This window comes from Carassius carassius, chromosome 9, assembly GCF_963082965.1.
Source record: "Carassius carassius chromosome 9, fCarCar2.1, whole genome shotgun sequence".
NCBI classification, from domain to species: domain Eukaryota; kingdom Metazoa; phylum Chordata; class Actinopteri; order Cypriniformes; family Cyprinidae; genus Carassius; species Carassius carassius.
Genome location: NC_081763.1, coordinates 6,075,576 through 6,100,731, shown reverse-complemented (window position 1 = coordinate 6,100,731; position 25,156 = coordinate 6,075,576). Strand labels below are relative to the sequence as shown.

The 25,156-nt window shown below is 39.0% G+C and overlaps 3 protein-coding genes across 3 annotated transcripts; all 3 read right to left on the bottom strand.

Moving 5' to 3' along the window:
- Positions 1 to 828: 828 nt before the first annotated feature.
- Positions 829 to 7,131, bottom strand: pycr1a (pyrroline-5-carboxylate reductase 1a). The gene is made up of 8 exons (XM_059557188.1): positions 6,991 to 7,131; positions 6,712 to 6,784; positions 4,766 to 4,836; positions 4,474 to 4,653; positions 3,639 to 3,860; positions 3,454 to 3,546; positions 3,190 to 3,353; positions 829 to 1,331 (listed from the first exon to the last, which is right to left on the bottom strand). Exons 2-8 carry the CDS (start codon positions 6,776 to 6,778, stop codon positions 1,166 to 1,168), a joined length of 963 nt encoding a protein of 320 aa, XP_059413171.1. The 5' UTR covers positions 6,779 to 6,784; positions 6,991 to 7,131; the 3' UTR covers positions 829 to 1,165.
- Positions 7,132 to 8,163: 1,032 nt separating this feature from the next.
- On the bottom strand, positions 8,164 to 10,219 carry LOC132148798 (myeloid-associated differentiation marker-like protein 2). The gene has a single exon (XM_059557513.1). It carries the CDS (start codon positions 9,794 to 9,796, stop codon positions 8,885 to 8,887), a length of 912 nt encoding a protein of 303 aa, XP_059413496.1. The 5' UTR covers positions 9,797 to 10,219; the 3' UTR covers positions 8,164 to 8,884.
- A 5,175-nt stretch (positions 10,220 to 15,394) lies between these two features.
- LOC132148496 (palmitoleoyl-protein carboxylesterase notum1a-like) lies at positions 15,395 to 23,997 on the bottom strand. Its single transcript, XM_059557186.1, has 11 exons — positions 23,426 to 23,997; positions 20,895 to 20,947; positions 20,699 to 20,794; positions 20,489 to 20,549; positions 18,570 to 18,628; positions 18,236 to 18,338; positions 17,966 to 18,157; positions 17,137 to 17,234; positions 16,880 to 17,027; positions 16,727 to 16,774; positions 15,395 to 16,555 (listed from the first exon to the last, which is right to left on the bottom strand). The coding sequence occupies exons 1-11, from the start codon at positions 23,782 to 23,784 to the stop codon at positions 16,249 to 16,251; spliced, it is 1,524 nt and encodes a 507-aa protein (XP_059413169.1). The 5' UTR covers positions 23,785 to 23,997; the 3' UTR covers positions 15,395 to 16,248.
- Positions 23,998 to 25,156: the final 1,159 nt, after the last annotated feature.

Genomic DNA, 25,156 nt, shown 5'->3' with positions numbered 1-25,156 from the left:
CTAGGTGTCACCGTTGAGACGGGTGTCGGATTGATTCGAAGCCTCGAAACAATATGGCACATTTGGTTCAACTGTTTCATTGGTTAACGAGGCCTCGATTTTGCCATCACTAGAAATACTCAGACCGGCCCGTCTGGCACCAAAAACCATGCCACGCTCAAAATTGCTTAAATCACCTTTCTTTCCATTCTGACATTCAGTTTGGAGTTCAGGAGATTGTCTTTACCAGGACCACACACCTAAATGCATTGAAGCAACTGCCATGTGATTGGTTAATTAGATAATTGCATCAATGAGAAATTGAACAGGTGTTCCTAATAGTATATATGAATTGCCTAACAGTGCACTATATTTAGATATCGTGGACTCCAAATTGTAATGAATGCAAGCGTTTGCTCTGCAGGGCACTACACATGTACACATTGATAGATCATCTCACAGGAACTGAAGGGGTTAGAATTACCTTAATGAATAAATGAATGAATGGGAATTGTGTGTTTACAAATCTGCCATCTTTGATCCATACCATCATGTTGTTTTCTAATCTCTGGGGCCACAAGAAAATTACATAATGACAAAACTGCCTGGCTGATAGAACAGATACAGCAGAGCTGTTAAAAGCCTGCTTTGCTATAATAAAAAAGAAATTGCTTCAAATAACCTAATGGGCAATAATTTAGTATTTTTCTCTATCTCTCTATTTGTAGTACACAGAAATATGAAACAGTACTGAGAGTTTATAAACTGTCCAGAAGAAAAAACAGAATGTAAATTTTAAATGTAAGAACTAATTTTAATAAAAGGGGGGAAAAGGTCAACTTCAAAATAAGAAATCCAACTATAAATGCTTTAATTATTCAAGTCAGCCCCGATACACTTTGCAAAATACAGTATGATCTGACTAGATCAGACATAGATTAATAAATCCAAACAGTGTATAGTTTACAGTGTATATCAAGAGAAACTATTGCTTAGAGTTGGTCCAAACCAGCATAATGCTAAAGCACAATATAGAAAATTAAGAGAACACACCGTGCAGTTAAAAAAAAAACCTCATTAACCAGTTTATCTGAGAACAACTGAAAACGTTTTTTGGTGTTTTAGTGTCTAATCTGCAGTTCCTGGAGTGGTTTTACCCTTCAACCAGCCGTGGTGCTGATGAAGTTCAGTTTTTCTTGTGTTTGGAGGTGCTGCTGTTAAAGAGGTTGAGTCCGGTCCTAACACCGACCCCTGATGCCGTCACACCCGGCTGCTGAAGAACCTTGTCCAGAGTCGTCTTCTTTATGGCAGCGGGAGAAATCTTCTCCTGATCGGCCAAGTGCTGAAGCTCCCTGTCAAAAAGAGTGAGCATGAGTGAGCAATGTCCTTCTGGAAGACAAAACTGTTTAAAGGGCCCATCAAATAGGAGCTTTGCGGCCATGTCTGCAGATGACTGCATGCAGGTAAACTTGCCTGATTAATAGGCCCACTTTATATTAAGTGTCTTTAACTATTACGTACATTTACATTAAAGGTCCCGTTTTTCGTGCTTTTTTGAAGGTTTAATTGTGTTTACAGTGTGCAATATAACGTGTTCATGTTTCGCATGTAAAAACACAGTATTTTTCACACAATTCACCTATCTGTATACCGCTGTTTTCACTGTCATAAAAATGGGCTGATGACTTCCTTGTTCTATAAAGTCCGTCCTTCAGAAATACGTGACGAGTTCTGATTGGGCCAGCGGTTCCTGTGTTGTGATTCGACAGCAGCTGAGCGCACGCTGCCCTCCTGGAAACGCTATTGGGCTCGTTTTGAGAAGCAAGTGGGCAGGATTTGTTTTGAAAACCTGGCAATCCTGATCTGAACACACGTGCTGGAGATGTACTTATATTCACAGGAGCGTTTTTACTGACGACGAGATGCGCATGAAAATCGCATTCGATTTTTTTTGCACAGCCCTAACATCTAGTTAACAAAGCTAAACAGTGTTGCCCTTAGTTTAATAAGTTACAGAAACTGTTAAACGCACCAACTTAAATAATAAAATACACTTACCGGTTGTGGTCCATAAACAATGCCTTCTCCAGAAAAAGAGGGAATAATCTTTGTGTGAATCCGACATTAAACTGATTGAGATTGAGGAAGCTGTCCTCAGCAAAATGTGCTGCACATAATTTTACATGTGGATTGTAATTTTCGGGAACAGAGTTAAACATAAATTGTAACCATTAATCTCCAAGTACAGCGTCCCTGGGAAGCCCAAACAAAGGTGATTGGACTCCGAGATGAAAATAACAGCGTTTCGACGACAAGGAGACAAACACAAGCGCAGCTCTTCCTCTTCTGCGTCGGAGCGCAACAAGACCACGCCCCCTTTTTGTGTATTCCTGTGGGCGGAGGTTAATCAAAAAACTGTTCTAGTGACGTCATTACTGCAGGAACTAGAGGGGTGTAGTCCGAACCGTCCCGTTCGTTGTAGGCGAATTCTGTTAAATAAAATATCTCGCTTGGCATTGAACTTTGAGCTTAATAATTTTAAAGATATTATTTATACTCTAACAACAACATTTCACACTAACTGAAGTTTGAAACATGGGATCACGAAGAACGGGACCTTTAAAATAAATAAGTATGAATTTAATTGAAAAATAAATTATGTAATAAAATAAATCTTTCGAATAAAATAAATACATATGAAATAGATTACAATAAGTAAATAAATGAGAAAATCAATATAGAAATTGCATATAAAATTAGCAGCAAATGTGTTTTTTACAATAAAACATGAACAGAATAAGTAGTGTAACTGACAGTTTAACAGTTCTGATGTCAGTGCACATTAAAAAACACCTAATATTCAGAACTGAGACTTGATTGTGACTACTGGGTGAGAACTGACCTGGATAAAGACACTAGCTTTACAAGAATGACACTGTAACTGAACTGAACTCAATCAACATGAAATTGAATAATCACACTGTGTATAGTGTTCAGATTTTTTTATATATCCAGCCTCATCTTCCTGTTTCAATATAAAATATGTGAAAACGGGAAACAAAACAACACTTATCAAGTCATTTTCAAGGAATATGACTTAATAGATTATAAATTATGATAAAAGGCAGATGAACACTAGCTGAAAATCACTCATCTGAAATTCCAATGTGACTTCTTTCTAGTCTAGTTTTTTGTTTTTGTCTGCTGTACCTTGTTCTAATGCATGATGCCTCCACAGCATTGATCAGGAGGCTTCGGAAGCCGCCGCTTTCCAAGACATGCAAAGCGTGGATCGTAGCACCTCCAGGCGAAGCCACGTTGTCTTTCAACTGTCCGGGGTGCTGCTCGGACTCCAGCAGCATTTTTGCCGCCCCCTCGCAAAAAAAAAACAAAAAACATCACTGCACTGTAAATCTCAGACACAGAGAACCATCAGACTACTGTATCAATATCAGAAAGGTTTCAGAGACTGACAAGAAGGGCCTGAGCTCCAAGTCGCACAGCTAGTCTTCTGGGGAGTCCCATCTTCACCCCTCCATCAGCGAGAGCCTCCACAGCTAGGAACGCCTAAATGAAATATAAAGAAGTGAGAGGTGGATGTACAAAACAAGCTACAAGGAGCACAGTGGCTGTTTAAACTCCCATAGGTTGTCGCTTACATAGGCCGGGCCGCTGCCACTCAGGCCAGTGACGGCATCAATCAGGTCCTCCTCCACCTCTGTGCAGTAGCCCACACTGGCCATTAGCTGCTCCAGGAGCTTCCCGTCCTCCACCTGTGCATGGCTGCCCGTGGCGTACACCGTGGCCCCTTCACGCACCACCACTGGAGTATTCGTCATACAGCGCATCACTTTAGGTGTGGGCCGGTACTGCAGCAATTTCTGAAAATATAAGAAACTATGAACTGACAACTAATTTAATTGATGTGCTATCGCATACAGAATTTCTAAGCGGCCAGGCATTATTATTATTATTTTTCCATTGTTTTCTCGTTATAACGACTTAACCACTTGAGCTGTTATTTTGATTTTTTGAGAATTAGGCATATGCAATATTGGACCCACCGGTGGGTCCCCAGAGTTGATGTGGTTAATTTTCTCCTGATCTCGACATAACGAGAGTTTGTAATATTGTAAGATATCATTAAAATTTTAAATAACAGTTTTTTCTATTTGAATATATTTTAAAATGTAATTTATTCCTGTGACCCTGAAGACTGAAGTAATGACGCTGAAAAATCAGCTTTGTATGACAAAGAAACAAAAAAAAAAAACATATACAAATAGAATGCATTCCTTTAAAAAAAAAAAAAGTAATATTCTACTAACCTCAAAGTTTGAGTGGAGGTGTGAATAAATACATACCAAAAAAAGAAAAATGATACATAAATGGCTATAACATATTTATCACTCATTTTGCTTTTTCCTCGTTTATTTATTATTGTGTTGAATGCTTTGCGTCACCAAAGCGTCAGGATCTGTGTGGTATTCTGACCTTCTCTATGGAGCTGATCGTCACTCCTGCAGCACAGGACACAATGAGATGACGGTCTTCGATGTCTGGCCCGATCTCATCCAGAACGAAGGGGATGATATGTGGCTTGACCGCAAGGAACAGAACATCACTCTTGTTCACTGTCTCTTTGTTACTGGTGGTGAAGTATGCTCCCATTTTCTGAAATACGGAGAAAGTGCCTTTTTTAAAGATGTTCATAATTGTATGGCTGCTTTTCAAACTATTTTGCAGTCTCTTCTTAGCATGACTCAGAAGCTGGTCAAACACTCACTCTTAGCCCAATGACAGTCGGCAGGTCTGTATCTGGAGAGCTTGCTGTTATCCTGTGTGTGGCGATCACACCTGATGGCCAGGACAGAGAAGTGTATTGATGTGAATCAGATTATGTGTTATTATAAGGGAAACTACCGGTACAAGCATATATAGTATTTTTGCAAATGTGATGTAACATAATATGGCCTTAATTCTTTCCTAGATTTGTAAACATTATCTGGGAGTTTTGTGTGTGTGTGTGTGTGTGTGTGTGCTCTTGTTTTTGTGACATATCAGGACACAACTCTATAATGACATGGGTATGACACAGGTATTACAAGGAGAGGGTGACTTATGAGGACATAACCCATGTCCCCATTTTTCAAAACGCTTATAAATCATACAAAATGAGTTTTTTTTTTGAAAAGTAAAACTGCACAAAGTTTCCTGTGAGGGTTAGGGTTAGGTGTAGGGTTGGTGTAGGGCCAGAGAATATACACTTTGTACAGTATAAAAACCATTACGCCTATGGGATGAACACACTTTACACAAACATGTGTGTGTGTGTGTGTGTGTGTATATATATATATACAGTACAGACCAAAAGTTTGGACACACCTTCTCATTCAAAGAGTTTTCTTTATTTTCATGACTATGAAAATTGTAGATTCACACTGAAGGCATCAAAACTATGAATTAACACATGTGGAATTATATATGGAATTATATACATAACAAAAAAGTGTGAAACAACTGAAAATATGTCATATTCTAGGTTCTTCAAAGTAGCCACCTTTTGCTTTGATTACTGCTTTGCACACTCTTGGCTTTCTCTTGATGAGCTTCAAGAGGTAGTCACCTGAAATGGTCTTCCAACAGTCTTGAAGGAGTTCCCCGAGAGATGCTTAGCACTTGTTGGCCCTTTTGCCTTCTGTCTGCGGTCCAGCTCACCCCTAAACCATCTCGATTGGGTTCAGGTCCGGTGACTGTGGAGGCCAGGTCATCTGGAGCAGCACCCCATCACTCTCCTTCTTGGTCAAATAGCCCTTGATGCCTTCAGTGTGTATCTACAATTTTCATAGTCATGAAAATAAAGAAAACTCTTTGAATGAGAAGGTGTGTCCAAACTTTTGCTCTGTACTGTATGTATATTGTTTTAGAGCATATATCCATGCCTTAGCCATTAGTGAAAGTGACGTACACACACACACACACACACACACACACGAGCAGTGGGCAGCCATTTATGCTGCGGCGCCCAGGGAGCAGTTGGGGGTTCGATGCCTTGCTCAAGGGCACCTAAGTCGTGGTATTGAAGGTGGAGAGAGAACTGTACATGCACTCCCCCCACCTACAATTCCAGCCGGCCCGAGACTCGAACTCACAACCTTTCGATTGGGAGTCCGACTCTCTAACCATTAGGCCACGACTTCCCCATAGATGAATCCTATCCCCAACACCTAAACTTCACAACTACCTAACTATTACTAACTATTAAATGCAGCAAATTAGGAGTTTGAGGCAAATGTTTTGGTTCATAGTTAGTTAACCACGAGAATTGGTCCGCAAACTAAAGTGTGAACTTTATATATTAGATAAATAGAAAGACTGATTTTCTTCATATATGCATGTGTATTTAACAACCATCAGTTTACTCTTTTTTTAAATGATATTGCTAAGGACTTTTTAAAATAATTTTTTTTCTTGGCATTTTATTTGCAATTTTATCATAAATTGGGGCAAAAGTGTTTTCATCTACATGTCTCTACATGTTTCACTGGTAAATAAACAGCTTTTTGACAATTTTCATACAATCAGTAATTTTCTACATTTTGATAGGGATAAGTCTTGTTTTGTTCGCCAGTTGTAGAGTGTTTTATGTGTAATCGATACAGTAAAGTCTTGTGTTGTTGGGGATGGTGTGGTGTTTTGGCTCCTCTAGGGGCTGTCGTTGTGTGATGTTACCTGCTGCTGTGAAGCCCTTCACCAGAGCATGAGCCAGCTGACCTGCTCCGATGAACCCAACGCTCATTTTGACCTGTTACAAGCACACCGATCAGCATTCACCAGCTAACACTCCGTCTAGACACACTTCATAGAAAAGGTGAAGTGATATTAGGACGGAATCTGCTCGCTGTATAACGTTACTTTATTTCCTGATTGATTACAAAACAGTAACGCAGCAGAGACAACGAGATAAATGCAGAAAACTTTATATGTTATAAAGCTACCTAACAAACGTACCTGAAATATCCTCTTTTGAAGAGCTGGTGCACTTATGTTTCGCTTAAATCACGTTTGTTTATTGTGTTCACACGTTGTCTGCGGACGTTTCCTGAAGTGGAGTAAAAGGCTTTGACCTATCACGATTGAGCAGTGCTTGGGTCTCAGCCAATCGCTGTACTTCATGAATGCATCATGCGTCCTGATAGGCCAGCTCTGCTGTCAGTCAAGCCAGTTGCGTCACTCTTCCTGAGCACGTGGGCTGGTGTCAACAGAAAGAGCAATCTGTATCCGCCTGTCTGATAAATTAACCAGATTCCTCTTATTTTATGTTTATTTTTTTATTGATGTATATTTATTCCTCAATATTATTTTCTTGCCCTCTATCCTACATATGTTTAACTGGTTTCCCTTATTAGAGACTTACCATAGATCTGTTGTTTTCAGTTGAAGCTAAATATAATCGTTAATTACAGACCAACCCAAAACCTCCTCCCAACTCTCTGTATTTTTTAAATTCATTGAAACGTTATGTTTGTCTATTTATAAACATTTTCCCTAAATAAAAATCCCCAAATAAGTTAGATTTAGCTAAATGTTCATAATCAAGTATGTTATAAACACATCCACACACCAAAACAGAAAATAAATAAATACAATAAAATATAAATACAGTTTCTTCTATTCCAAAAGTATATTTCATTGAGCTTAATTGTTTGCAACATTTATTTAGCATATATTTTAAATACATTTTGGTTTTTAATATATATATATATATATATATATATATATATATATATATATTTTTTTTTTTTTTTTCTTCTTCTTTTTTTTACTACATGTTCATTTTCATACAGAAAAGTGTCTTATATTTTTGTTTGCTGTTATTTTAAAGTGGCGAGAAAGAAAGAGAAACTGATCTGGGCACAACATAATGCAGTTTACTTACCAACATTTAATGTATTTAAATATTGACAATAAGTAACAATATATTGTTACATATTATAAAAAATAAAAATAAATAAACATACTGAAATATTTTTGGAGTCTGAGTAGATTGACCAGATATACAGGGATTGCTTTCTAAGCTGAAAGAAAATAATTATAAATTAATAATAATAATAATAATAATGATAATTGCATGGTATTTATTTAAGTGGTAGGCTATATATTCATCTCCTTCAGAGGTCTCAGATCTCACATCTTTGGATAAGCAGCTGACAATCTGACTGTGTTAGAAATTATAATTTCCAAATGCAGGCATTACCATATTAGTAATCAAATAATACTAATACAAATACGGATGTGACATATAACACAACATTATATCCATATTTAAATTATGAAACATACACTTGAAGTTGTACTCATGGTAAGCCATTTAATAACTGTTCTAATACACAACAAACTTAAGTGTTGAGTATATAAAAACAACAACCATTTTTAAAGGGATAGTTCACCCAAAACATTTCTGTCATCTTTAACTTACCCTCATATCATTCTCAAACTCTAACTGTGAGTTTTTGTAGAACTTAATATAACATTTTTAGAACATCATAAATGTGAGTAAACAATAGCAGAATTTACATTTTTGGGCGACCTTTCCATTTAAGAGATACAGTGTCAGTGAATTGCAGAGAGGTATTGCCAATGAACTCAATTTTACACTGATAAAGAGTCCAAAAGTACTTTGATTTAATTCTACAAAGCAAAATAACAACTTTATTATTAATAATAATTATATATGTAACAATCAAGTCTCAACATTTTCATTCTAATCAACAAAATTACAAAAAATCCTGAATATTTTAAAGTATTACAAACACACACACACAGCTGTATTTTATTGGCATGGCTGTCTGTTACAACACTTCCAGTATTAATATATATCCACCGGACTGGAGACGAGCTGCTCTCATGCGGCTGAATGTGAGACAAATCGTATTCTTTGAGAGTACACCAGATCGGTGAAGTACAGCACCAGGTTGGCACAAGTGAACACGGCGATCACCAGCTTGCTGTCCCATGGGCACTTTTCTCTTGGACAGTTTTCTGGTCGCCCCGGGCTGCCATACTTCTTATCAAAACTAAAAACCGGCCAGACCACAGCAGCACTCAGATACAGCAGCACAGCCAGGAAGGTGTAGATGACCACAAAGCGGTCGAAAGGGAAGCGCAGCGAAGACGTTCTCCCTGAGACCGTGAGAGCCACCACCACCACGGTTACAGCGAAGCACAGGCTGTAGACCACCACGCAGTACTGAGTAGGGATGTGGCGGTTGTATTCACTGCCATTGGCCAGAGCGCCAAAGATGATGCAGGCTATGAAGGCTTGGACCACTTTAAGCAGGCCAGACATTGTGGCCATGTAGCCAACCACATGGCCCGGCTTGGCCCGTGTGATGAACACCTCGGCTCCGTAAGCGAAGCAGCAGACGCTGGAGCAGACGGTGACGGCGATGCGATAGTTGCGCACCTCGCAGCCCTCAGACGGGCACTCGGACCTGAGGAAGTAGACCGGATACACGACTGACGCCGTGACGTACATGAGAGTGGCCAACATGGCGAAGGCCACGGTGAAGTTGTCCCAGGAGATGGGCATACACCCGTGTAGCCTCGTCACGTCCAGAGTGAAGACCACTAGTGTGACGGCAAAGCAGAAGCACCAGACGAACATGCAGTAGGTCCCGTAGGTGGCACTGAAACCCGCACTGTGGGCCACCAGGGCCATGGTGGTGCAACCGAGAAGGAGCTGGCACATCCGGGCAGCGCCGAGTCCGGACAGCACTGCTGCCTTGTTTAGATAATGGCCTCCTTGGGGGTCCATGGGAAGCTTCGGATGGATCTCGATGAATCAGATGAGTGTCGTTGCACCTCCACGGCCCAATCCACAAACCTCGCCCTTTGCCTGCCTCTTTATTTAGGCAGCCTTAATGACAAATCTCCTTTACTGCTTCCCAGCTCTGCTTTATAATTACTGCAGAGTGTGTGGGATCAGATTGCAGTAAAAACTAGATGTCCTCTCTGTCTGTGAGTGAAGAGGAACTTTGCTACAAGTACTTTTAGATTTTCAAAAGACCGTCTAGCAAAACCAAAGCAATTGGATCAGTATAAAATAATTGTCTTTTCAATTCAAAACAATTGTTGTTATTTACCTAAAGTTCCAAACTGCAGTCAATGGCTCCCTAAAGCTTGGGTCTTTACATAGTCCCCTTGTCCTCGCAGGTATTTGTCAGTTGATTGTGATCACTGATTCTACGCTGGAAGTTCCACACAAGTCGAATGAAGATGCTGCTTTAGCTGAATTGTCTCTTCATAACAAGATCCGGTTTTGATTTCTTCAAACTTTCTTCTTTTAATGCTGATTCCTTAGATCTGTTACTCTTTCTAGCACTGTTTCCACTGTCTCAAACTCACACTGGCGTGTGCTGGGCTTTGAGTTGAAGTGTACCAGGGAAAGCGGTTTTAATGAGCACGTTCTGACAAACTCATGGCCACGGGCTCCACCAGCTCTATAAATAGAGCCCTATATTCCACTGTGGTATGGGGTGGGAATCCAAATGTCCGCGTCAAGCAACAGTGCAGGGAGTCGTGTTTCATATGGCTGCAAACTGCGTGTGTATATGTTTGTGTGTGCTATTTAGGGACAGATACAATGTGTAGGACCTGGCACATCTGTCTGGCTCAAAGAAAAAGTGCAAAGTAATGGCCCCAGATTAAACAGAAGGTGAAAGTTTGCTTGTCAGTTTTGCACATGCTACTCAAGACATTTTCTTTCTTTTATCAACTAATGCTAATCTGAATGTCTTCTTTTTTGAATGAAGAAGTATTTTTGTATACTAACCAAACGTTTTTAGATGCTTCTTCCACAGTCATCAATAGTACACTCTCAGAGAGTAAAAAAACAGTTGGCACTAGGGCTGTATCCTCAAAAAATTATTAATATGTTCAGTCCAGGTAATAGTACGTACCTTTAAAGAACTAATAGGTGCAGAGTTGTGTGTTTGTGTGTTGTTTTGAAACCCCTGCTCTCCAAACACTTGGCTCCAATTGGTCTTAATTCAATTCAGTTCAATTTCTAAAGCACGTTTTAAATTCAACCTTTGTTGGCAAAAGTGCTGTACAAAGTAAAAAATAAAATACAACAAACAAGTAAACACATACACATTATAGAGAGTTAAAAGCACAAGAATGTATATATATTGAAACATTGTCTGTCTGTGGCCTGAATGGCATGAACAGCGGTTTCAAAAACGTGCCTGGTTAGGAAAGGTTTGACTTTGGCTAACCAATGAAGATGATAAAATCTGGTACTAACTATTGTATTAATTTGTTTGTGTAATTTGAGGCTATTATTAAGGTTGAAACCTAAATCCTTGACATCTGAAGTAAGATATGGAGTAAGTGCATCGAGGTTGAAATGAGTTTCCACCTGAATGTTCTTTTGGCCCAAATTATATGATTTGGGATTTATCGTTGTAAAGTAACATACAATTATTAGTGAGTCACACCGTGATTTCTTGCAAACAGGCTATGTAGGTATGTAGAGTTGTGTATCATCTGCATAGCAGTGGTACGGTAACCCAAATTTACTCATAATAGATCCCAAATAAATAGCAAAAATAATAATGGTGCTAAAATTGATCCCTGGGGTACACCACAAGTAAGTTGAGCCATCGAGGATGAAAAAGCGCCTAAGCTCATGGAAAAACTTCTGTTTGTCAGGAAGGATTGAAACCATTTCAAAACTGTGCCAGAAATGCAGATAGAAGTCGAGATAAAAGAATCATGCGGTCCACAAACTCAAAGGCTGAACTCAAGTCTAACAACACTAAAGCCATAGTATCACCAGCATCCGTGGTCAATAAAACATCATTAGAAAATGTTCAAGAGCGCAGACTCTTTAAAACCAGACTGAAAAATGTCAGAGATGGAGTTGCATTGCAAACTATTTTGCAACTGAATGAAAACGGCTTTTTCAAGAATTTTGAATAGGAACAGCAAATTAGAGATGGGTCTATAGTTTGCATAGTTAGCTGCGTCAAGTGAGTTTTTTTGAGAATTGGGGTCACAGTAGTGAGTTTAAAACAGGCTGGGACTGTCCCTGTCAACAGACAATTATTAATAATACATAAAATGTCTGGACCAACTGTATCGAAGATCTGTTTTAAAAAACCGGTGGAAGGATTTCGTGAGGAGAAAAAGTGGGTTTCAATTTTAACACGATTTCTTTACATGTCTTATGAGAAATCAAGAATGAGATCGGAAACAGGTTGTATCGAGGTAAACATTTGAGCTCGAGTAGTGTTGATTTAGTTGGAGAAGAAATTAAGAAATCTTTCACACAAGAAGAGCAAGCAAAGGAAGGCTTAACAGAGGGATTAAGAACAGAGTCAATGGTTGAGAATAAAGTTCTAGAACAGTGGGAGTTTTTTACAATAATATCAGATAAGAATTTATGCTCAGCAGTCCTGTGTAGGTGGTGAGTGCAACTCATAGATTTTTAGAATAGAATGGAGCCCAAAACGTTTTGGCATAGCATGATAGATACCAATAAGCTGTTGGCGATCGTAAAAATAAACAAGGAATGACTGAATGGAAATATTAGAGTCAGTAAAAACCAGGTGAGTAACGGAGACAGTGGACGGCACGGCATGCACACCGGCGCCATCTTCCTTCTGGCAGGAAACAAAAGATCCTGTTAGGGAAGTTACTTTTAAAAGAAATTCATAACAATAGGGTGACCAAACATGCCATTTTCCCAGGACACATCCTGGCCAGGATTTCTATATTGCCTTAAATAACCACATTTGGCTGTGGATATGTTTTCATACTTAATGAAGGTAATGATCGTTTGACCAATAACATGCAGACATTGTACATAATCGACCAATCGTGGTGCGTGAGAAGGTGGGATCTACAGAAAACAAAGTGATCCAAATATGTGTACATATTAGTGTGTATTAGTGTGTATTAGTGTTCCTGTAGCTCAATTGGTAGAGCATTGCGCTATGAAGTGCAAGGTTGGGGGTTCGAATCCCCAGGAACACATGGTAGGTAAAAATTGATAGCCTGAATGCACTGTAAGTCACTTTGGATAAAAGTGTCTGCTAAATGCATACATTGTAAATTTAGTGTTTGACTTGAAGCAGCACTGAGCAGACCGATGAAATCAAAGTACAGTGAGAGTGATTCAAAAGCACAAGAAGCCGTCTGCTCTCAAGAGCTCACACGGAACTTTGTCAAACAACAATTGGTCTGCGGAGTGCAAAGTCAAAATTTGGATATTTTAGGCAATATAGAAATCCAGGCCAGGACGTGTCCATTGGAAAATGCCATGTTTGGTCACCCTACATAACAATGTTGTGTTACTGCCTTTAAAAGTAACGAATTATGTTACTTTTTATGGAAAGTAATACCTTATGTTACTTTTGAATTTATTTTTCAAATCTGAGGTGGGCTTGCTTGTTTGTTTTTAATATTAAAAAGTTATATTTTTGGCAAATGTAAAAAGTTCTTTTCACACTAAAAGAGAAATGAATAAGGCTCAGGCTGAAGAAAATGTAAATTCATTCACAAATGTTTTGTTTGTCTAAAGTGATTTTTGCTTAATAGTCTGGTTGAATTAAAGGGCAGTAGCAAAGACAATTAGTTAATAACATGGGATTAAATCCATAAAGGATATTTGTGTTATTGCATATTCCCTCCATGTTCTGAGTTTGCATGCAACTGTTTTTATTTATTTTGAGTAATACTGAATCGGTTTTTGTGAAAGTGAGTAAATGCATGTTCACATTTAGTCCAGAACTACAGTAACATCATGTTTACTTACACAACGCCTCTGCACTTTCTCCAGATTTCTCTCAACATGGGGACAGGAGACTTGTCAGTCATGGGAAGTAACTGGTGTTACTTATTTAAAAAAGTAACTCCGATATTATCTTGTAAATTAAAGAGTAATACACTTGACAAAAAGTAATCAGATTGCATAACTCGCGTCACTTGTAATGTGTTATCCCAACACTGATCTAAATCCACATCTCACCATCCAATCAATTCCCTAACAGAATTAGGCCTGTTATGTTATGAATATAAAATATTAAAATATCATGGTTCCTAATTCAGTAAGACCATGAGGTCTGCAATGAGGCATTGGCAATTAAATGTGTTTTAAAAAAATGAAAAGGCAATACTGAATGTTTCTTTGAAATAACTGTAATGTGTTCTCACATGGAAACATACATGCATTCAACACAAGAAAATAAAAACAGCATTATTTACAATTGACAAAGAATCACTTCTCTGTGAAAATAGCATTATAAATATGATTTACATAAAATAAATATGCAACTTAGCAATGTAGATTGAGTTTTCTGTAAAAAAAAAAAATGTTACAGAACAAAATAGCAATTAGTAATACCTTCACATCTGTTTTCTTCTCTTTTGGTTGATTATTATTATATTTCATGAGACCGCTACATAAAAGTTGTATTAAAAAAGTAAATATTTTAACAGTCTAGAGTGTCTTCATTTGACAAAAGTACTCACAAAGGAGACAGCTGTTCAGAAAACTTATACATAGATAAAGAGCGAAATACCCAATCAAGTGAGAAGTTGCATTGTATAAAACTGATCAACCATCGCCTTACTGTCATGTCAGTACAATGGTGGTTTATTACATGAATGGGAATAGCACTCAAACAGTGTAATTTTGCTTATTTTACCATTAGAATACAAAGAAAAAAAGATGTCCCAAGAGTTTCTACACAGTGAAATGAGTGAAATCTCCATTTTAATACAGAGTGAATGAGAACTGAAAGTACATAAAAAAGGCAAAGAGACTGACCTGAGTAGCAGGGTCACATTCAGCATACAGTGTGCCTGCAATGTGACTATGAAAAGGAGGATCTGTTTACAGGAATTAGCTTTTCATCCTGGATTTGTGAGCTTGTATACATTTTGTACCTTAGAAGAACAGTTCACCTAAAATTCGGTTGTCATTCACTCCCCCTCGTGTAGTTGAACATTTTTCAACAATGTCCAATCTTGTGTTTTTGTATACAAGCACAAGCTGATTTATACTGCTTCAGAATTCTCCACAAATAGTCCATATGATTGCTTTCCTGTATATTTCTCATCCATACCACGATACATGTTCTGAATTTAGTGCCAGAGCTCACAACTGTCATTCGCACCTGAGTCCAGGTAAAAAGGCCTAAAGTCACTGATGGTTGTTTATATGTCCACTTGATCGCAAATGAGATTTGAGAGCTATGGCAGAGCTGAATAATTCTGAATGACTTCAGAAGACTTGGAATATAATGTATGATCGTATGGACTAGTATTATACTTTCATGGCGCAGTTATGTCCTTTTTGGCTTTTGGCAGTATGAATGACCATGGAATCAAGTCCAGAATACTGTTTAATTGAAGAAATAAATAAGTCATGTTTCAACTGGAATTGGAGTTAGTAAATGGTGACAGAATTTATAATAGGGCTGACTATACCTTAAAAAACTTATCATTATGACATATTTAATCATAACTTGACCATACCCCAAGAATGATGTTGGTTTATAGCAGGCTATCCAGTGTCTGCCTGTTCTGAAGTTCCTGTTTTTAAGATTCTTTATAGTCTTGAGTAGATCCATTTATTTGACATGTACTTCATAAACTCTGTAATCTGCATTACAGATTATAGACTCTATAAATGATAATCTCTGTTCTCTTGTTCTCTGTATATGGACATAAAAAACTCTAATAAACCGTGGCAGACTATAGTAGTGAAAAAATAATAACAAATACAAAGCAAACAACAATGCTGAAGATCCGTAAAACTGGATTACATTCGTGATACTTTTATAACCAAAAGATAAATTAAGAGCAAAGATGCAGGTGTACCTTGTCCTGGTTACATGGTTCTTCAGTACTTTCACTGGTACTGTTTTGTGTTGGGAACCTGTAAACAGTCAGCAGCCCATGGTTTATCTGAGGTGGATCTGGCAAAGGCTCGGTTCCAAATCTCTGTTTTGGGCGTCTCTTCCATCACCAAGCTACTCAGTGATAATAGTGTAGACTGGAGCAAAATGGAAACCAACTGATCATTAATGAGGAGATCTGGAGATGGAAGCCTGTAGAGAGTTGACACAGAGCCCCGACTAAAGGCAGGGCTCAGCCTGAGGTCAAAGCTGAGGCGGGTGAAGGGGGTTTGGGGTTGGAGGTATCAAACGGACTGATAAGAATCACGGTCCCAACCGGGAGCGAGTCCTTCCACGGTATTTAGCTGCCACTGCTGAGCATGCCCAGGAGCTTACTTGGATCCATGCCCTGCTGATGGGCCATCTTCTGTACATCAAAGCCCATGTGCATGAGGAACTGGATCACGTTCATCTCCTGTCCTGTCGACTGGTCTCGGATCGTTGGGCACGTCGGGTTGCAGTGAGGCCATGGACAGCTGTCGATCAAGTGCATGGGACAGCCTTTGGGAGGGGATTTATTATTTCGGCTGTTTTCTTGTAGACTGCGGTCCCAGCAGTGGAGCGCTCTGGGTAAAGACGTGCCTTTGACTTGAACATCAGTCCAGTAACTACAACAAACACAAGAGGGAAGAGCTAGTCAATGAGCATCTATTTCATTATGGTAATGGGGAAAATAACAATTGGAACTTCATTTGAATGACTAGAAATTGGTAAAACACACGCATAAATATACTCCTGAAATGACATAGATGCACAAAATAATGAAAGAGATCACTTACTTTCTTGTTATGAATTCATGTGAAAGGCAAGCAGGAGCAAACATGGCACTGGAGGCGAGAAGCAGAGGATTAGAAATAGCAAAAGTGTCCACATCAAAAGTAAATTCATGCTCTCTTCACAATGAGCGTCTCTGAAGGACAGGTCATACTTACGGGACATCCTTCAGAGTGTTCCTCAGCTCAGTCCCTAGATTCTGAATATAACGCCACTGTCCTTCTTGAACCGGCTGTCCCGTCAGATGAATGTTGTCTACCGTTAGCTGGGCTTCATCAAACAGCCACTGCACTATAAACACAGGGCCTGTGACAAAGAACACATCACAATGGGTTAACAAAAAGTAACCAAACTCAACATCGTCTGTGAAGAAGTAGGAAAAATGTGGCTGGTGCCTGGCATGCCGTAGACTCACGTTTAATGGTAGGATAAACTTTATATCCAAAGAAGCAGTTCCATTCTTTTCCTTCATAAGCCTGTCGGCATCGTTCAGGTACCACACCGCCCCATAATCTGCCAACAAGAAGTTCAGGTCATTCCTAAATGTCTAATTCAGTCAAGTTGACATGCATTTAAGGAATAAAGTAATCATGGAATGCTAATTGTATTTGAAAGATGCACCAAGTTTAATATTCAGTGCGATAAAGCAATAAGCCCCAAGAAGCCGTGGTTTACAGTGAATTTATAACAGCTAAGGGGCGTTGTTATGCATGACGCAAAGCAGAGTGAAAAAAAACCCCTTAGCTGTTATAAATTCAGTGTAGACCACGGCTTCACGGGGCTTACTGCTTTTATAATACTGTTATTCCAAATACGTAGGTTTCACAAAATAAGAGCAAATAAAGTGTAATGATATTAATAAAAACAGCATTCTTCCAACAAACAATGTAGTTCTTCAGAATCAGTTGTGGTCCCAACAAAGTTGTTTGTTAAGCAACACAAAAATGTTAACAAATTCTCACTTCCCTATGGATTTCATAAACTTTTTGACACATTGAGCATCACTTCCATATTTTTTTCACTACATCCTTGCAACACACCATCACCATTAAAATCAATGTTCTCTGACAGCATAAATTCTATCATGTCATCATACTTAAAGGCATCGTTCACCCCAAAATGAATATTCTGTCATAATTTACTGAACCTCATGTTTAAGGTTAGAGTTCAAATCCCTGAACCCTACGTAGGAGCAATAGCAAGATCAAATGTCTTTGCATTGTTAAGAAATGTAATATTCTTACTTGATTCCTCTCTTGATGACCTCAGTGGGGGCACAGTTGACGGTGTCCACACAGTCAGTGCAGCGGTATTGTTTGTTGTCCAAGAACCAGCCAGAGTCAGACAGACCCCTGACCTGGATGTTTGTGTGACCCAACTCCTCCAGGAGCTCAGATACTGGGTCCACATTCAGCAACACCCCGGTGCCACCCGCACTGTGGACAAGATGCACGTATTTAGTCAAAATGGATATCACACTCAGAAACCACGGTCTGTATGTAATATGGACTCACCTGCTTCCAGCCAACAGCAGGATCTTAGCATTGTCCAGACCCTTGGTGAGCAGGTCCTTTACAACTTCCTTTATGATCAGTGAACCCATGAACGCGTAGTCATCTGTACACAATAAACAAGTCAATGACAGCCAACTTATAACAGCTCTGTGTTGGACTGCTATACAGTGATGGTATCAAGTGGTAATATATGATACTGTAATATAATAGAGAATTTTCTGAATGGAAACAATAGATGAAAAAAAATCTAATATTTCGTACAAAGCAGTTCACATGCTTAGTGACACAAAATGACACACTATTACTATACCATCTATTATGCAAGGAGTCTTACTTTTATCGGTTTTTGGTGTGGCTCCACTCCATACATCACTTGAGCAATATGGGATGAACCTGAAAAGTGATAAACACAAAGATTTCAGGTCTAATAACGTGCCAACATAACCTTTATGAAAATCACCCTGTTTCAAAAAGTAACAGAATATTTACTTCCCTTTTACAATAACATTTATAGTCTAAAAAACTACAGACCAGTATCCCTTCTTCCATTCACTGCAAAGACACTTGAGCGAGCTTTGTTCAACCAACTCTCTATGTTCCTTGTACAGAACAACCTCCTGGACAGCAACCAGTCTGGCTTCAAAAGTGGCCACTCAACTGAGACTGCTCTGCTCTCGGTTACTGAAGCCCTGTGACTGGCAAGAGCACCTTTAAAATCCTCAGTACTCATCTTACTGGACCTGTCTGCTGCTTTTGACACTGTTAATCACCAGATTCTCCTGTCCACCCTCAGAAAGATGGGCATCTCTGGAACTGCACTCCTGTGGGTTAAGTCCTACCTCTCTGACAGATCCTTCAGTGTGTTTTGGAGGGGTGAAGTTTCTAAGTCACAACACCTTGCTACTGGGGTTCCTCAAGGCTCAGTACTTGGACCACTTCTCTTCTCCATCTACATGACGTCATTAGGATCTGCATGGCTTTTCTTATCACTGCTACGCTGATGACACCCAACTCTACTTCTCATTCCAGCCAGATGACCCGACGGTAGCTGCTCGCATTTCAGCCTGTGTGAGTGACATTTCTAGCTGGATGAATGACCATCACCTTCAGCTTAACCTTACGAAGACAGAACTCCTGGTGATTCCAGCTAACCCATTGCTTCATCACAACTTCTCTATACAGCTGGGTTCGTCAACCATAACTCCTTCCTGGACAGCCAGAAACCTAGGAGTTGTGATGGATCATCAGTTAAGCTTCACAGACCACATTGCTACAATGACCCGGTCCTGCAGGTTTGCCTTATACAACATTAGGAAGATTTAACCCTTCCTCTTAGAGCAAGCCACACAACTTCTTCAGCAGCGAGGGTTGTCTTCAATGAGCCAAAAAAGCTCATGTTACTCCTCTCCTCATCAGGTTACACTGGCTACCAGTAGCTGCTCGCATCAAATTCAAGGTACTGATGCTTGCCTACAAGACAACAACTGGCACGGCACCAACATACCTAAACTCACTGGTTAAATCTTATGTGCCCTCCAAAAGTTTGCACTCTACAAGTGAACGACGCCTTGTGGTACCATCCCAAAGAAGTTCAAAATCACTCTCACGGACCTTTTCCTGGACTGTGCCCAGCTGGTGGAATGACCTCCTAATCTCAATTCGTACAGCTGAGTCTTTACTCATTTTCAAGAAACATCTAAAGACTCATCTTTTTCGCCAGCACTTAACCAAGTAATAGTAGCACTTATCTTTTCTGGTATATTATTATTCTAGAGAGAAAAAAAAACAAAAAAAACCTGGCTACGTGTTCTGTGCTGGACTAACTGAGACTTGTCATGGCACTTGTATACTGTTGGTCTGATTGCTTCTATTGTTCTCATTTGTAAGTCTCTTTGGATAAAAGAAGCCCTGCGACTGGCAAGCTAAATTAGTAAATGTTACTATGTATATTTATTATGTGTGTATATATATATATATATATATATATATATATATATACATTTAAAAAAATATGTAATGTTTATATATTAACTATTATATATATATATATATATATATTAACTATTATATATATATATATATATATATACATACATGTACATACAAGTAAATATTTTCAAAATATATGCTGTATATGTGTGTATTTATATATACAGAAATAAATATACACAATACACCCATATTATGTAAACAAAAACTTTTATTTTGGATGCGATTAATCACGACAGCACTAATTTATAGTGGGATACTCACACCATGTTGGCATTCCACCAGTGTGGGTTTTCCTCTGGAAGTGAAGAAAGTATTCCAGTGCCTAAAGTTAAAATAAAGACATGCATTATAAAAATAAAATAAAAACAAAACAGAAATGAACAAAGAACAGTCTATGCATATTCATTTTGAAATCTAGTTCATGTATGTTTCTCATGTCAGTAATACTATAAGAAGTTGCAGCTGACAGACCTGTCTTGGTTTGTGGCCATTTGGAGGAGCTCATGAGCCTCCTCATGGTCTCGTATCTACTGTCACAGTTCTCCTTGTTGAAGCAGTACCAGCCACCTGCAGAGAGAGACCGTGTCTTACATGTTCTGCATGACAGATACACACAATGGCGATCAAATAGAGTTTGAATTCTGATGATTAAACGCTTCACACTTACCCTCCAGAAATATTAACCACCTCCTGCTTCCTTTGGACTCTTTCAGGTAGTACCTGCAATAAAGCAGACTGTCATTTAACCTATACATACAGACTGAATGTGCAGATCACTGGCATTTGATCAATTAAGTATTAAATTAGTTCAGAATTATAAAGTTTCTCAAGAAATATAAGAGGTTATTGTCATCATGTATTCTGTTAAAATACACTTTTTATTATTATAGCATAAATCGCAGATTTCAATAAATTGAAATTTTTCCCAGTACATTCAGCTTTAAACATATTCCAACAAAAGTAGTTTTGATGACTACATATAGAGATGTACTTGAGTCTTATAAGTGGGTCAAAAGTCACTCTAAAGTTCAGTTTATGCATTTATTATAAATTATACTGTAATACATATTGATGATGCGTTTAAAGTACTTAAAAACATTACATTCAGTTCACACTTAAGTATACATGAAATTATAATTTTTTTCTACAATGTTCCCAGTATCCACAAGAGGGCGTTCAACTTCAGTCAGTTTTGTTTGTGTGAGAAAAGTTACAGTTGTGGTTCAGTTTGTTACTTTGAGGGGCATCAGTCTGCCATAATTAAAGACCGCTTTAATTTGCATCCAGTTTATGCCACTGGTGACCACATTTTTGGCATATGGGTGTACATTTCTCACTGTTACCCACCTCACCACTACTTACACACTTGCGATTTATGCTTCATTACATTACAGCTATAAAGCTTGGGCTACAAGTCTACTGCTAGACCTCAGAAACGAAACCTGAACAAGATATACATGCAGAAAAATTGTATAATAAGCCTTATCCTAAATGCAAGGAAAGATTTTGAGTTCCAGAGAACCGGTGGAATCCACAGGAGACCTTCTCTCCAAGCACTGACTGCAGATCTGAGGAGGAACGCAGGCCGCTGCCAGAATAATACTGCAGCTTCAGTGCAACTTAGAGCATCTATGGTGAGCATGAATGTAATGTGCATAAAATATGCTTAAGTCGCTTCAAATAACACGTTTTTGAATGTCAGTTGTTTGATGATGCTCATAGTAGCAGAATTCTATTTGTTGTATGGATGTTTGATCAAGACCCAAAATGATCATGCAAAACGAGGAAGGACGTAAAGGATACACTAACAGATTCACATCATGTATAGTTATCGATGTTATTATATTTGCTCTGCCAACACTGGTCTTCTCATTGCATTGTTGCAAGGAAGGAGTACTTGTGCACAGCTGGATCAGATTTTCTACTTCTGTACAGCTGTCCCCACTTTTACATTTTACCAGAGTTTAACTTTTTAACTTAAGTGCTTAAGATTTAAATTTAAGACAGCATAGGCTCGGGTGTGTCACGTAATGATGTGTATGGTGCCTAATAAATTATTGGTAAATAATGCACATGACACTCTTGAACATAGCAGTCATATTGTAGTGTCTAAACCCAAGTAATATCCTGCCACAATATCATAAAACAACTAATCAACCCATATCCTTAGTGTTTTTATTAGCGTTCACAGTTCCACTGTAACATCCTAGTGATTGTGCATGTTAGCGAGTTAGCTCATGTTGTTTTGATCTCAGTGTGTTGGCATGAGTTTCAGTCACAGAAAAGTGTAACCAATAAACCAATACTTGGAAGGTGATTGTGTTGGAATTAATGAATTGGTCATTGAAAACCCAAAATGATTGACCATTACCCTGGGGATGATATGCTATCGTGGTGGTTTCGGACTTTCAGAGACATAGACAACTTTTGTTCTGTGATTATAACAATAAATAAAATAGTTATTAATTCTGAAAGATCAGTAGTGGCAGGTCAGGGCCAAAGCCAGTTGGAGATATCACTGAAATCAGGCATTTTTTTACTATGACCTTATGTCTACCTCCATTGCACATCATTTCTTTTCTAGATATTCTGCACATACTGTCAACTCTGCGTATAGTTCATATTACTTATTACACCTGTCACTGTATTACTATATCTTCGAGAGATTCCCTTGCTAGTCTTCTCAGCTTGATCCTGACATGCACAACTTGTTCTGACATCATCTCAAGTTTGCATTTTAGGTTTATTATTAATATTACACTCATAATGTTTTAATAAATCATGATTTACCCAACATAATGAAAGTATGAGGTTCAAGAAAATATATGTGTCAAAACCTATTAGGAGGTGTTCGGACTGTACTGGACAGCACACTCTCACTATTAATTTTAATTGCTTCCATTAAAATAATTAAAACCGATAAAGTGCAAAAGTTAGTGATGCCAAAACTTTTTCTTAAGCACTTGGGCTCCAGCTAAAAGCAATGACCAGTTATAGGGTATATGGTTTTAAAAAAACATAATAGTTTGAAATACCATAAGTACTGTAAGTTTAGATGATAGATCACCACAGTAATGGCTCAAGTTACCACTTTCATTGTACGATATGGACTGAGTGAATGACGCCGCGTGCGCGTGTGATGCCCGGATACTGTTGGATGCCCACTGGTTTGTGACTGTAACCGACTGGTTGTCTTACCCTGCGGGGGTCCCGTCGTTGCAGGTGACTGATGTATTCTCCAGGAAATGTAGCTTCATGTCGTAGTCGAGCTTCTGGGCCGAGCAGGGGTAGAGGGACTGCGCCAGGTTCTTCACCTGAGTCATGAAGTTGTCCATGTTTTCTTCCACAGCTGTGAAGTCCAGTGAGAAGCTCTCGGTGGTTTCGGCGCGGTCCCGGTTGTTGACGGAGGGAAGCGCTCGCCGCTGCTGCGGGGTTCGACCTCCGCGGAGCTTCCTCGCGCCGAGCGCGCCGGACTGAATCAAGCCCAGCATCACAGCCCACTGGAGGACACGCATCACGCGCACGCGCACGCGCCTCTGCGGCCGCCGGCTCTCCATCACGCTCTCCGCACAGTCACGAGACAATGCTGCTGAGGATCGGAACAAGCGGCTACACGACTAATAAAGGCAAAACTTAGTCAGGAGTGAGATGAACAGGTGAGCTTTCTCAGTTCAAAACTCGGGAGTCCTTACGTTTTTCTTTTAAATAGCCTAATTCAATAGACTGGCTCCTCCACTGACATGTAGACTCTTAACCGGCCCGTGGTGTGCTCTTCTGTTCAATACCTGTGGATTTAACCGCTCTGGGTTTTAACCCTGCTCTCTTTCCCGTGAACCAATCGCTGTGGAGGGCAGTGCAGCGGGGCGTGATCCAGACGCACTGATTTCTGCTCGTTTCATTTATTGAAGAAAAAAAAATGCACAAAGTTTGGTCCGTTTGATCTGCGATATTTGACTTGATGTGGTAGTTTTTATTGGCATTGAAATGCATGTTTCTTAATCCACGCGGATTTATAGAGTGAGAATAAGACTCTTCTGACACACGCGGCTTTCGTGCATCGGAAAGAAATATATAGCCAACAACGAGAACAGCGTGAGAATCAAGCGGCAGGGAAACCTAAAACGCACACAGTAGCCTATAGCCTACGTTATTATTATTATTAGGTTGGTATTATAATTTTTTTATTATATATTTTATTTATAACTTAGGCTATATTTTATAATTTATTCAACTGCTCCCTAAAACAAACTTAACCAGTGTGTATTTAATTATTTATTTATTTTGAAGAAAATAAAAACTTTTAAATATAAGCTAACATTTGTATAACTGTAATGTAGGCTATGTAGGTAAATTTTTTCAGTATTTTTTTTTTTTTTACTTTCCTCATATGTCTCGTCTGTAAAGTGAACTATGCGGGTTTGTTTGTGAGTCTCGAGACTCGTGACTGTGTGTCTGCAGGAGTCTGTTGACGGGCCTGAGATCAAAGGATCGTCCTCCTCCTCCACCCGCGTGTGAAGCCCCTTCACTGTCCCTCTGCTGGAGTCGGGAGGGAAACCCGCACCTTACACCAATGTTCCTTTCTGTGGCTAAATTAAATGTTTCCTTGCGAGTAAATGTATAATTTTCTTTTAATCACGTTGTCAATCAAACAAATTCACTCTTCATCACCCCCACTACCATCTTATATTTTATTCACTCGTTACCTTTCTCTCCTTCTTATAGTGATATCTTGATGAAAGTGTTTCACACATCGCAGTAATGTAATGTTGTTCGCTGGAGTCCTGCTTCCGTCATTGAGAGGGAGATAAAAGGGTGTCAAGTGGCTGATAACGCGACACTTAACTTGACACAAGTCTGTTGTTTCAGACCCCTGCTCTCACTTTTATTCATGCAGTGCTGTTCAGATGCTAAACACTTGAAGAACAGACC

Coding starts and splice junctions, on each gene's coding strand:
- pycr1a (XM_059557188.1), bottom strand. CDS start 6,778: ATGAGCGTTGGGTTCATCGGAGCAGGTCAGCTGGCTCATGCTCTGGTG. Junction 3,547..3,638: donor GTGGCAGCGGCCCGGCCTAT/GTAAGCGACAAC, acceptor TATTTCATTTAG/GCGTTCCTAGCTGTGGAGGC. Junction 3,354..3,453: donor TTGGAGCTCAGGCCCTTCTT/GTCAGTCTCTGA, acceptor TTTTTTTGCGAG/GGGGCGGCAAAAATGCTGCT.
- LOC132148798 (XM_059557513.1), bottom strand. CDS start 9,796: ATGGACCCCCAAGGAGGCCATTATCTAAACAAGGCAGCAGTGCTGTCC.
- LOC132148496 (XM_059557186.1), bottom strand. CDS start 23,784: ATGGAGAGCCGGCGGCCGCAGAGGCGCGTGCGCGTGCGCGTGATGCGT. Junction 18,158..18,235: donor CTGCTGTTGGCTGGAAGCAG/GTGAGTCCATAT, acceptor TCTTGTCCACAG/TGCGGGTGGCACCGGGGTGT. Junction 17,028..17,136: donor AGTTTATCCTACCATTAAAC/GTGAGTCTACGG, acceptor TCTTTGTCACAG/GCCCTGTGTTTATAGTGCAG.